The sequence below is a fragment of the Aquarana catesbeiana genome, linkage group LG01 (genome assembly GCF_042186555.1).
Source record: "Aquarana catesbeiana isolate 2022-GZ linkage group LG01, ASM4218655v1, whole genome shotgun sequence".
NCBI lineage: Eukaryota > Metazoa > Chordata > Amphibia > Anura > Ranidae > Aquarana > Aquarana catesbeiana.
The window spans coordinates 183,710,663-183,724,987 of record NC_133324.1 but is presented as its reverse complement, the minus strand read 5'-3'; the positions used below and the strand labels follow the sequence as shown (position 1 = coordinate 183,724,987).

The 14,325-nt window shown below is 43.1% G+C and overlaps 1 protein-coding gene across 3 annotated transcripts in view; it reads left to right on the top strand.

Annotated features, from left to right (window-relative positions):
- PJA2 (praja ring finger ubiquitin ligase 2) overlaps positions 1 to 14,325 on the top strand; it is a 120,676-nt gene that overhangs the window by 83,616 nt on the left and 22,735 nt on the right. For all 3 annotated transcript variants that reach the window (XM_073624599.1, XM_073624600.1, XM_073624601.1), the window contains one exon: positions 13,710 to 13,895. In XM_073624599.1, coding sequence (XP_073480700.1) covers positions 13,710 to 13,895 — 186 coding nt within the window. The remainder of the gene's footprint in view (positions 1 to 13,709; positions 13,896 to 14,325) is intronic.

Sequence of the window (14,325 nt, the reverse complement as noted above, 5' to 3'; positions counted from 1 at the left end):
AGATCACCAATGCGCAAAAACCTCCCCCATGCAACACCCCATGTCCACAGACACAATCATTACTTCCCTCATTCAACCCTGCTACTATTACTGAGGTTGCTAAACTTTTATCTAGCACTCATCTAACCACTTGCCCCCTGGATCCTGTTCCCTCGCAAATGCTACGCTCACCCTCTGACTCGATTCTACGCTCTCTAACTCACATTTTCAACCTCTCCCTCTCTTGTGGCATCTTCCCAAACTCTCTAAAACATGCGCTAGTCACCCCCATACTAAAAAGCCCTCACTGGATCCCACCAATCTCAACAACTTACGTCCCATCTCCTTACTCTCCTTCTCCTCCAAACTTCTTGAAAGACTGGTCTGCAACCAACTAAGCGACCATCTGACCATGAATAAACTTCTTGATCCCCTTCAGTCCGGTTTTCGCCCTCAACACTCCACGGAAACTGCTCTCCTTAAACTCTCAAATGACCTACTAATGGCTAAAGCCAATGGACACTATTCTGTACTACTTCTCCTGGATCTCTCTGCTGCCTTTGACACAGTGGATCACCCCCTCCTCAAAAAAAAACTCCACTCCTTTGGTCTCCGTGACTGTACTCTTCGCTGGTTCTCATCCTACCTATCCCACCGCTCTTTCAGTGTCACTTACAACTCTACTTCCTCCTCTCCTCTTCCTTTGTTGGGGGTCTCCCAAGGTTCTGTTCTTGGACCTCTCCTTTTCTCAATCTACACCACCTCCTTGGGTCAGTTGATTGCCTCCCACGGCTTTAAATATCATCTCTACGCTGATGACACCCAAATCTATCTGTCCACCCCCCAGCTCTCTCCATCTGTCTCCTCACGCATTACCAACTTACTAGCAGACATATCAGCCTGGATGTCACATCACTTCCTCAAACTCAACCTATCCAAAACCGAGCTCATGATATTTCCTCCCTCAGGTGCCACTTCCCCTGATTTCCCTGTCAATATCAACGGCTCAACTATCAACCCATCTCCCCACGCCAAGGTCCTAGGTATAATCCTGGACTCTGAACTAACCTTTCGACCCCACATTCTATCACTATCCAAAGCTTGCCGCCTCAATCTTCGCAACATCTCCAAGATACGCCCCTTCCTAACCAATGTCACCACAAAGCTTCTAATCCACTCCGTGGTCATCTCCCACCTCGACTACTGCAACTCCCTCCTCATTGGTTTACCTCTAAATATGCTATCCCCACTTCAGTCCGTCATGAACGCTGCTGCCAGGCTCATCCACCACACAAACCGCTCTGCGTCTGCCACACCCCTCTGCCAATCCCTCCATTGGCTGCCACTTAGTCACCAAATTAAATTCAAGATACTAACTATAACTTACAAAGCCATCCACAACCTGGTCCCCAGCTACATCTCTAACCTAGTCACAAAATACCAACCTAATCGTTCTCTTCGCTCCTCCCAAGACCTCCTGCTTTCAAACTCCCTTGTCACCTCATCCCATGCTCGCCTTCAGGACTTCTCCAGAGCCTCCGCCATCCTCTGGAATGCTCTACCCCAATCCGTCCGATATTCTCCTACTTTATCCACTTTCCCTGAAAACTCATCTCTTCAGAGAAGCCTATCTGGCCCCCACCTAACAACTGTACATTTATCTTCTCAATCAGCACATCACCCATAGTTATTACCTCTTGTATCTCTTGACCTTCCCTCTTAGATTGTAAGCTCTAAGGAGCAGGGCCCTCTGATTCCTACTGTATCAAAGTGTATTGTATTTGTACTGTCTACCCTCAAGTTGTAAAGCGCTACGTAAACTGTTGGCGCTATATAAATACTGTATAATAATAATGATGATGCTCCACTTCACTGCAGAATGCATGAGGATCATGGGAAATGTAGTTCCAAAACATCTGGGGTGCCAAGGTTCGCCATCATTGGTCTAGGCCATCTTTTTATATAGAGCAACAATTTTTTTTTTTTTTTTTCAGATCCTCAGAGTTCTTTGCCATGAGGTGCCATGTTGAACTTCCAGTGACCATGAAAGAGTGAGAGCGATAACACCAAATTTAACACACCTGTTCCCCATTCACTCCTGAGACCTTGTAACACTAACGAGTGACATGACATCGGGGAGGGAAAATAGCTAATTGGGCCCAATTTGCACATTTTCGCTTAGGGGTGTACTCACTTTTGTTGCCATCGGTTTAGACATTAATGGTTGTGTGTTGAGTTATTTTGAGGGGACAGAAAATTTACACTGTTATACAAGCTGTACACCCACTACATTGCATTGTAGCAAAGTGTAATTTCTTCAGTGTTGTCGCATGAAAAGATATAATAAAATATTTACAAAAATGTGAGGGGTGTACTCACTTTTCTAAGATACTGTGTGTTATATACAGTGGGTACGGAAAGTATTCAGACCCCCTTACATTTTTCACTCTTTGTTATATTGCAGCCATTTGCTAAAATCATTTAAAGCGGGATTCCAGACAGGAATTTTTTTTTTAAAAGTCAGCAGCTACAAACACTGTAGCTGCTAAATTTAAATAAGTACACTTACCTGTCCTGGGTGCCCGCGATGTCGGCCGCCCAAGGCCGACCCGTCCCTCGGCTCTCAGGTCCCGGCACCGCCATCCTAACTAAGGGAAACAGGCAGTGGAGCCTTGCGGCTTCACTGCCAGTTTCCTACTGTGCATGCACGAGTGGCCCCTTGGTTTTCTGGGAACACACACAGTTCCCAGAAGGCAATGAGGCCACTCACCGAGGAGCAGGACATGCCGCAGAATAGGAAGAGGCAGATTAGGAAGACTGCCTAGCAACAAGGGTTCAGGTAAGGTTGTTTTTTTTTTTTTTTTTTTTTTTTTTTTTTGGATTTTTCATGCTATTTTTTATTTTTAGGGTGGACCTCCACTTTCAGTTCATTTTCTTTCCTCATTAATGTACACACAGCACCCCATATTGCATTTAAGGATTATGGAGGTCACTGTGCTCTTAGGAACCTTAAGTGCAGCAGAAATTTTTTTTGTAACCTTGGCCAGATCTGTGCCTTGCCACAGTTCTGTCTCTGAGCTCTTCAGGCAGTTCCTTTGACCTCATGATTCTCATTTGCTCTGACATGCACTGTGAGCTGTAAGATCTTATATAGACAGGTGTGTTTCCTGGATGATCAGAAGAAATGGACAGCACCTGAGTTAAATATATGAGTGTCACGGCAAAGGGTCTGAATACTTAGGACCACGTGATATTTCGGTTTTTCTTTTTTAATCTGCAAAAATGTCAACAATTCTGTGTTTTTCTGCCAATATGGGGTGCTATGTGTACATTGAGGAAAAAAATGAACTTAAAGCGGAGCTCCACCTTAAACAAAAATATTAAAAGCCAGCAGCTACAAATACTGCAGCTGCTGACTTTTAATAAATGGACACTCGCCTGTCCCAGGGTCCAGCGATGTCGGCAGCCGATCGATTGTCTCTCGGCTGCCCCCACCGCCATCCTCAGTCAGGGAATCAGGAAGTGAAGCGTTGCGGCTTCACTGCCCGGTTCCCTACTGCGCATGTGCGAGTCGCGCTGCGCGTCTACACTGGTCCCCATTGTGTTGTGGGAACTGTATGTTTCCCAGAACACAACGGGGGGGGCGCGGGCATTTGCGGCTTGCTATTCCTGGAAGTGGGTGCAGATACCTGTATTATACAGGTATCTGCACCCCCCTCCCCCCTGAAAGGTGCCAATTGAGGCACCGGAGGGGGGGAGGAATCCGATGAGCGGAAGTTGCACTTTAGGGTGGAACTCCGCTTTAAATGATTTTAGCAAATGGCTGCAATATAACAAAGAATGAAAATTTTAAGGGGGTCTGAATACTTTCCGCCCCCACTAATATATATATATATTAGGGGTGCTGAAATTAATCGTTGCATCGATGCATCGCGATTCGGGTGTCCCCGATGCGGCATCGATGCATAAAACCCCGAAAATCGATGTTTGGTGACGTCATTAGTAGCCCCGCCCCTCCCGGGAAAGCGCTCGAGAAAATTTTTAAACCGTCTTTATTTTAATAAATATATTACAAAGGATGGTGTGCCCCCGCTGTATGTGCTTTTTTAAAAAACAATGTCACTTCATACCGAACTTCGCCGGTATACGATCATGTGACTCCCGGCCCGCCCCGCCCCGCCCCTCTCCGCTCTTTTCTTCGCTCTCCGCTTCCGTCTCCTGAGTCCTGACGTCAGCGGGGATTTCTCAGTCCCGCCCGCCTCTCTTCTGATACGATAACTATAGTCAGCGGGCGGGACTGAGAATTCCCCGCTGACGTCAGGACTCAGGAGACACGTGAGCGGAGAGGGAAGAGGAGAGCGGAGAGGGCGGGACGGCCGGGAGTCACATGATCGTATACCGGCGAAATTTGGTATGAAGTGACATCGTTTTTTAAAAGCACATACAGCGGGGGCACACCATCCTTTGTAATATATTTATTAAAAGAAAGTAATTGGGGGGGGGGGGTCAGTGATGGCTGCGTTTGGCGGGCACAGGTGGCTGCATTTGGGCACAGGTGGCTGCGTTTGGGCACAGGTGGCTGCGTTTGGGCACAGGTGGCTGCGTTTGGGCACAGGTGGCTGCGTTTGGGCACAGGTGGCTGCGTTTGGGCGGGCACAGGTGGCTGAGTTTGGGCGGGCACAGGTGGCTGAGTTTGGGCGGGCACAGGTGGCTGAGTTTGGGCGGGCACAAGTGGCTGAGTTTGGGCGGGCACAAGTGGCTGCGTTTGACGGGGGAGGTTCAGTATTTTTCAGTTTGTTTGCACCCCCCAAAAAAATTTTGAGCACCAGCCGCCACTGTTCAGCACAGAGACAGTACAGGGAACTTCACAGGGCTGTTTGTCATCTGTGGATTCTTTCCCTTTTGACCTCCCAGCAGCAGTGTGTGTGAATCTCTGTACCCCGTAGTGCACCGGATTACTGCACTTTTTAGGGAGTGAGGTTATTTTTAATTCAAAGCGGAGTTCCAGTCAATTTTTTGTTTATTAGAAGTCAGCAGCTACAAAAAAAGTGCATGTTCTGACTTTTAATAAAAAGACACTCACCTGTCCCACAATCCAGCGACGTGGCCACCCAAACCCTCCCTTCTCTCCCCCGCCTGTCCACAGCGCTGGCAATACTACTGTGGGCATCCGGCTGTGACAGCTTGCAGCTTCACAGCCGGGTGCGCATGTCTCACTGCGCTGTCCTGCATAGCCGGGCAATCTTTTGGGAACTGTGATGTGTCCCAGAAGATTGCAGGGTGGAAGGGCCACCTAGGCGGCCCAAGCGGAAGTGGGAGCTCGTCGGTAATCGTGATGCATCGTGATGCATCGCGGAATCGAATCGTTGACCAGATAATCGTAATCGAATCGTGAGACCAGTGAAGATGCGCAGCCCTAATATATATATATATATATATATATATATATATATATATATATATATATATATATATATATATATATATATATTAATATAAAATTAATTATAATTCTATATTAATTATTTCTCTCCCGGACATTAAGATGGACCCATAGTTTTCTGGGACTACATGGTCCCTGGCTGCATCCAATGGGGCGACGATCTCTGCAAGCGCCGCTCTGTCCCTGTCCAGCACTGCTTGACAGAAGGAGGTGAGTGATCGGGGGAAATACACCGACAACCTGCGCTCGCTTCTCCTCTAGTCACAGCGCTGCTGCACTTCTCACTCCTGCAGCTCCGCCGTGCAGGGGGAGGGAGGATTAGACAGTGGCAGCGGCTTTCCAGCATAGCAGAGGACTCTGCGTACCATAGGTTCGCCATCACTGGCCTATAGGGGAGGACACAGCCCTAAAAAGGTTGCAGATGGATGTGAGCTGCTGCAAAATAGGCGGACTGTTCAATATGAGAATTCTCTGACAGCCAGGCTAGCATTTAGTGCCTCGGCTGGGCGTATTGCTGGGTTGTTTCTTTGGAGGGCTATTTAAACAAAGTGGGTAGCCCATTGGGGTCAGCTGTGGAAGAGGAAGGTCCCTCGAAACGTATCATGTGACCCTGGACTTTAGGTGGACATTGGCACCAGGAACGAGAAAGACAAGGCACTAAATTAGGGGTCTCAAACTGGCGGCCCTCCAGCTGTTGCGAAATGAGGCAGTGCAAGGCTGACAGTTACAAGCATGACTCCCACAGACAAAGGCATGATGGGACTTGTAGTTTAGCAACAGCTGGAGGGCCGCCAGTTTGAGACCCCTGCGTGACTAAATGCTAGCTGGACTGTCAGAGCATTCTCCTATATACCAGTTGGCAGCACAGAGATCCGAACCCTGTACCTGCAGCATCTCTCATCAATCTATCTATCCATCCAGCTGCAACCTTTTTAGGACTCCCCTCACTACAGGCTTATCTTCTCCCGTGGACTTAGTTTTATGTGTGGTTTTTGTTTTTTTACATGTTTGTGATAATTCACTATTTTTGCTTTTGTAATTAAACTAAAAACGCAGCACTTTTTTGTAGACATGCAGGGTGCCAATAATTCTTAACCGCTTCCCAACCGGCTCACGCATATATACTGCGGCAGAAGGGAACGTACAGGCAGATTAACGTACCTGTACATTGCCCTTTAAAAGGCGGCTCGCGGGCGCACGCGCCCCCGCCGGGAGCTTCGTGTCCGCGGGGACACCCGCGATCGTCGCACGGTGAGGAAGAACGGGGAGCTGCTAATGTAAACAAGCATCTCTCCGTTCTGCCTAGTGACACTGTCACTGATCAGCTCTCCCTGTAATCTGGAACGGTGATCAGTGACGTGTCACGTGTCACATACAGCCCCTCCCTCCCCACAGTTAGAATCACTCCCTAGGACACACTTAACCCCTACAGCGCCACCTAATGGTTAACCCCATGCACTGCCAGTGACATTTTTTATAGTAATCAATGCAATTTTTTAGCATTGATCGCTGTATTAATGCCAATGGTCCCAAGAATGTGTCAGAATTGTCCGATGTGCCTGCCATGTCGCAGTCACAAAAAAAATCGATGATTGCCGGCATTAATAGTAAAAAAAAAAAAATATCAATAAAAATGCTATAAAACTATCCCCTATTTTGTAGACGCTATAACTTTTGCGCAAACCAAACGCTTATTGCGATTTTTATTTTATTTTTACCAAAAATATATTGAATACGTATCAGCCTAAACTGAGGAAAAAAAATGTTTTTTTAAATATTGGGGATATTTATTATAGCAAAAAGTAAAAAAAAAATGCGTTTTTTTTTTTTTTTTTTTTTTTTTTTTAAATTGTCGCTATTTTTTGTTTATAGCGCAAAAAATAAAAACCGCAGAGGTGATCCAATACCACCAAAATAAAGCTCTATTTGTTGGGAAAAAAAGGACGTCAATTTTGTTTGGGAGCCACGTGGCACGATTGCGCAATTTTCAGTTAAAGCGATGCAGTGCTGTATCGCAAAAAGTGCTCTGGTCAGGAAGGGGGTACATTTTTCCGGGGCTGAAGTGGTTAATGGCACCCCCACGCATTGGAAAACATGGCATAAGTTTAGGTTCTCTGCGGCTGTGTTAACAGGTACAGCCTATTCAAATGAAGGCGCTGCTGTTCCCTTGCAAATGCACCCCAAGAGATGTGAATGTAGACTTATGCCTTCACCAGCATGATTACATACCTATACAAGCCTGCTTCTTAGGCTACATTCACATGGATGTTTTTATCTGACAGCAGCTAAATGGCAGTCACCTGCACTTTAAATGTTGAAATAGTTCCTGTAGTTAATTGTTTCTTGTAAATGTGATTACGTGTGTCCTGGTGCACCAGTGTTTTCAGACCCCCCCCACAGTACATTATTCTTGGCTGAATGTTCCACCCCAGGCACTTGTTCTTTGTGGGTAGTTTTCTCATCACAAAGATAGAGATGTGCAGTTGAATTTACCATTGTGAGCCTGCTTGAGAGGAGAAAAAGGATTGAGGCAGAGAGAGAGAGAGAGAGAAGAAATGAAGTGAAGATGAGTACACCTCCTAGCATCCCAGCGTCTAACTAGGGGATATTTTGTCCTGATGAGAAGGAACACTAAGATTTCTGGAAGAAAAGGGGAAGTGCATAATTTTCTGTTGCTAAACTCTGCAGGGTCAAATGTTCATTTTATGCAGTGACTTACAGAAAAGTCAATGTGCATGTGACCTCGTACATTTCTGGGTATATCTAGCAGCTGGGTGTATGTAAAATTTATTTGGAGGGTTGGTGAGATGGCCAGACCTTTTAAACAGAATGCCTCTTTTATATCTGAGTGGGGTAATATTTCCCTCTCCCAAACTAGGAAACATTTAAATTAAAAATGAAAAGCAAATGGAAGTATAATCTTAAAATGACTGCGTTTTAAGAGTGAAGCATTTGGAAATGTGCTTTTTGAGATTTGCTAAGGTGCATTGAGATTTCCTGTATGAGTAATGTGACTGATTATGTTTTCCTTTTATTATTGTTGTAAAGAAAGTTAATAACTTGACTATTATCTAGGTGGGTTTGACTGCTTAGTAGCTCTACTGAAAGGATATTTGTTTTCGAACACGTAAATAATCTTTTGAGAGTGTTTTTTTTATTCCTGAAAGTTCCTGTAGTAGATGCACTCTTATTGCATTGATGTGATTCTGCACTGCAGTATCTCACAATTGCAATCAGCAAAGCTCTGTGAACATTTCAGGGCTAATTTACAGATTATTTCTTAGTTTTAAAATAATAAATCTCCTAAATCTTCACTTTCCACTTTAAAACATACTGTGGCACAGTAGACTTTTCTTAATGGGCAATAATCATAGGCAGGTATTTCCTCAAGAACAGTAGTGCACATGCGATTCATTGTTTCATCACTCTGCTCCACAGATGAGTTAAGAATCAAGCTTGCTTTCAGACAAATTTTTACACCAAATTAAAAAAAAAAAAAAAAAAAAAGAGAGCCTCCTTGTGCCTACTGCTGTAAACAAATACTCAAGGGATGTAATTTTGCCCTTTATACAAAGCCTTGATATAATTTCATCTTGATTATGCAATTCAGTTTTGGGCACCAGTTCACACAAAACAAAAAACAGAATGAAACCAGAGTACAGAGAAGGGCAGCTACATTCCAGACATCGCAATATATTTTCTTCATTAACTGTCTATTGACATTTCACAAGTGAAAATAAAGAGAAAACGTGATACACACCACCAAGATGCAATATAGATGGGGACATAAAATTATGTAAGCTCTAACGAGCAGGGCCCTCTGTTTCCTCCTGTATTGGAGCTGTACTGTCTGCCCTCATGTTGTGAAGCGCTGCGCAAACTGTTGGCGCTATATAAAGCCTGTATAATAATAATAAAAAAGTTGTACGAATTTGTTACATAGAGATCTTTCACTTCACAAAACATTTTAAGCTTGTGCTAGAGACTGGACTGCTCATGTGTGGGTAAGGGAACAAAGTCGAGTATTCGTTCATAAGGTGCTAGGGCCGCACATCCTACAGTCAGCACATTCTGCCATCTAAGCAGGACAGAGGGGAGCTTGATGGAAAAAGCAGCTTGAAAAGTAAGCACAATTTTACATAATGGAGGACTTCCTGTTAATATATTGAGGAAGATCTATAGAATTTTTTTTGCAAACATCTTTATATGTGAGCTAGTCCTTCATAGTCCATGTAATGCAGGATTTCACCTTTAAAAAGCTAAGGCATGGCGATTTCTACTTCCAGCCTTGTGCCTCCACTTCTTTCCTCTGTTGTGCCTTTCACAAAGCATAGCCACAATGTCATCACTGTGCTTTATAAATGGCACAGCAGAGGGAGGGGCTGGAGGAACAACATCAAAATTGATGCCAATCATAGACGCCAATCCGACGCAGCAGGAAGCCAGAAGCGCAGCTTCCTATTGTAAATATCAGAAATGCTCAGCAAAGTAAGTGGTTAAAAAAAGGGTTTTTATTTGTGAACATAAAAATTAAAACTAGCTTTGTCTGTAGCTGGACTTTAATAGGGGCCTGGAAGACTTCAGCTGTATGAAGAGATTAATTGTGCTAAATTTGTTTCACCTTGAGGGCCAGTTCACACAACGTGCAGCCTGATGCATTTTTTTTCTGCATCAAAAACTCATGGAAAGTAGGTTGTATGGTTTCCAGTGGCAAAGTACACAATAGTGCAGTCAGTTCCAGGGCGTTTCAGTTAAAAAAAAAAAAAAAAAAAAAGAATTTGCTGCATTTTTCCTGCACTGGACTGGACTGGAATGCGGTAAAATGCACTGGAACGCTTCAAAAAGCTCCTCCAATGCACCAGACCCCAGTACAGTTAAAAAAGCATCTGGAAATGCATCAACACTGGCGCGCGTTAACGTGCATGCAGTAATGCATAAAGAACGGATCTGGAGTGCATTTTTGTGGTGTGAATCAGCTCTGAGACGATTTGATAAAAGGGGGGTATCCTATTTTATATGGGTTGTAAAATTTTATTAAAAAAAGCTTCTGCTGCTCTAGGCAATAAACCATGAGTCTAGTGGTAAACAGAGACATGTACATATACCCACAATTGCATTTATATATCTGTTCACAGTTTACATTTTTTCATTCATGACAACTACTGACCGTTTACAGGCTACTGGTTTATATCTACTAACACTCAACATTTTGCCTCAGTTTGTACACACAGAGGAGCAGAAAAACAAATGGTTAAGTCAGAGGAGCACACTGTCAGAACGTATCACGGTGTCAGACCTAAGTGAGGAAATGGAAGACTTGAGAGTCAGGCTAAACTGTAGTATATAATGTGCAATATAAAATTTGTTTAACTTGGGAAGAATAGAGAGGAGTTTGCGGGCATACCACTGGGCAATGCCTAGGTTTCATTCAGAGAGCGCAGCGTGACTCACTCATGTGCAGTAGGAAACCTGCTGTGAAGTTAGTTGCAATGCCGGCACCTGCACCTGAGCCAATGGATCGGCTTCAGGGGGGCTGACTTTGCGGTATCCTTAAAGCGGAGTTCCACCCACAAAATTAACATATATATATATATATATATATATATATACATACATACATACACACACACACACACACACACACACACACACACAGGGCTGTTGCTATGGGGTCTCTTGTAATCTGCCCCTTTCCTCTCCACGCGCCTGACGTCGCTTCCCTTGGCGCCTGTGTTCGCTAGTGCTCCTGGGAGATGTGTGTCATCATTTCCCAGGAGTCACTGGGCAGCGCCGAGGGCTAGAATCCCAGTATTTGATAGGCTTATCATGGTTGCCATCACAACGGGGCAGGCACTTCCGCCGCCCGTTGTGATGGCAACCTAAGAAGTTTCCTACGCTGATAAATGAGCTTACTGCGCATGTGCGAGAACGTGCAGTGTATGCTGGTTATTCAACAGCACCAAAACCCGGAAGTTTATGCTAGTGGGCTTCGTATGCCCACAAGCAAGATGGAACCGCGCAAGACGGGGAAATATGAGGTTAGTTTAAAAAAAATAATAACAAATATAGTGGTGCAATTAGTAAGAATCGTGAATGCAACATTGCATTAAGATCATCTTAACAGATGCCTGTAGAATTTTTTTTTTTTTAATGTCGGTGGAACTCTGCTTTAAGTGTCCTTATATTAAAAGTCAGCAGCATTACATTATTTGTACCTGCTGACTTTTACTTCCCTTTCTTCTTTTTTTTTTTTTTTTTTTTTTAAGGCTGGAACTCCGCTTTAATGTGGTATACCTACAGTTGGAATCAACAAAGAGGGTAGTACAAGTCTGTGTGGATAAAAGAGAGAGCTCCTTAAAATGTCCAGGTAGTGTCAATATTCACAAATTCAACCCAGTAAAAAAATATATAAGGAATAATCTTGTTATATTTTATACATATTTTATGTTACAGATCTGTATTTGGTCACTATCAAATGTAATAAACACAGAATGGATGAAGCAGAACCAGGGAGATGCATGCACTGCATATTTCTCCAGAAAGTAGAACAGTAATTGGCACAGTAGTGACACACCACTATATGCCTTTTCTTTTTTTCTTGGGCACTTAACATTTCTAGATGTTCCTATGAGATAACCGATCTTTACTTTAAGTTTTTAGATGTATTTCGAAATAAAATTGATACAATTTTTCTTCTGAGGGCCACACTAATTCATCTTGAATGGCACTCCAATTGCAGGGCTATTTTGACACAATTGTCAAGCGATGAAACCTGCAATAGTTGCAGTAAAAACCATATGCAAAATAGCTCCGGTCCAAATCTTGGTCCTTGTGCTTCCTCGTGGCGACAATATTGCAAAGGGCAGCCCATTCAAGTGAATAGGCTGCCCTATGGCGCAGCACATGTTTCCACGTGAGAATCACGCTGAGAAAATCAGGAGCGGGACCATAGTGTGAACGAGCCACGAATTCCTTCTAAGATTATGAAAAAACAAGTGAAATGTTCTTTTTAGATTTGAAATGGGTATGAAAACCTGTATTATAATATAATATATTTTTTACTTGTAAAATCTTTACAGTAATGAGAAATTACTAAAAAAAATATATACTTGGCTTAAAAGGGCATCAAATTTTATATGGAAAATATATACTTATAACTGCCTCTTAACAAAGGTGAAGAAATGATCCTTTTAGTTAGTGCTGGAGCAGTATTGCCCCTAGAGAATACAAAACCAGCCCGCTATTGCATCCAGTGCTCCACAAAAAAATACTCTTAAAGTATAACTAAAGGCAAAACTTTTTATTATTTTTTTTGTTTTGGATAGTGAAGGATTAGAATGCTCATCAGTTTTTAATGCTGTGTTCCTGTTCAGGAGATTCACCCTCTCTATTTGTCCTGTTTACCATTATCCGTGAAAGTGAAGGTAAAAGAAAATTTTGGCTTGTCCCCAGAAAAGTAATAGAGGGGAAATCTTCCAATGGTCACAATAGTACTGGTGCCCTGGGGGCCCCTAAGAATTCCCTTCATTTGCAGTGATTTCCTCTCACTTCCTGTTTTGGTTCTGGGACAGCAAGTGAAATCTCAGCAATTGGACACAAATAACAGAAAAAAAAATCTGACGAAGGTTATAACTCTCCCTTACTCTATCCATAATGAAAGAAAAAAGTTTTGCCAATAGTTCTACTTTAACTGAAGATCTGGGTCCTAAAAGGTTGAACCACTTTTTGCAATATGCAGTATTTGTATGCTTATAATCATGTTAATAGTTATGGTCTGTTACCATACGTAATTCTAGTATTATTTTAAAAAAACAAGATTTACATTTTGGGATGGCAGAAAATTCCTGTCGTTGGAATCACTGGTTGTGAGTAGTTTCGGCCAGGTTGCTGTTACCAAGCAATCATAGGCTGACAGGAGCTGCAGCTGTTCACGTGTATCTGTAATTCAGCTGTCACCTACAGCTATGGACAGGCGATCGGTCCTGGACACAGATATTTAGGACTGTTCAGCTGGATGTGTTGGTACATAGCAGACAGTTGCCAGTCATAGCTGTGTACAGGCTTTCCAGTCACAGATGTTCACAGCCATCTGTGGTTCCAGCTGCAGAAATTGAGCGCCTTAATCACAAGTGTAAATGAGGCCTAAGACTGGGGTGTCTGTCTATATATTTGTGTTCTGCTTACTTTGCGTTTTATAAATACAGTATATGGCTACATCCAGTAATGTTACAATGTTTGTCATTGTGCTATATATATAATTTTTTTTTTTTTTTTTTTCCTGCCATAGGGAACAAACCTCTTTAGAAGATGGTGAAATTCCTTGGTTACACTATCATGAGGACATAGAGAGCAGCACAGATGAAGAAAATGAAATTGGAAACAATTATTTACCACCAGGATTTTTTATTTTAGACGGCAATAATAATTTAGAAGATGATTCAAGTATGAGTGAAGATTTAGAAGTTGAATGGAGGTAAAGCTTTACTATTTCCTTAATAATTATTATTATATTCATTATAGGCTTCTGGGTCTGTCTAACCTAACCATCATGTAGTTTTATATCCGACTGATGTATAAGTTATAGATAGCAGGGACAAGAAGTTTGGTATATCTATAGGCATACCAAATTAGCTGTTGCGTACTTTGCTAAGCCTCCCCCACAGTTCCTGCATCTGCTCTGTAAAATATAAGGGCAGAAATATTTGATTAATTCAGCTGTTGTCCTGCTAAGATTTTAAAAAAGAACGGTTTTGGTTTTTCAGGCCACACAAAGTGTAATTTGAAGTGCAATCCCTGAAAACTGTAATAGGTATCCCCAATCAACAATGACGATGTTCATACCTCTGCGGGTGTGGGAACCACAGCGATACCCGCAGTGGAAAAACGCACTGCTCCATTCTGAA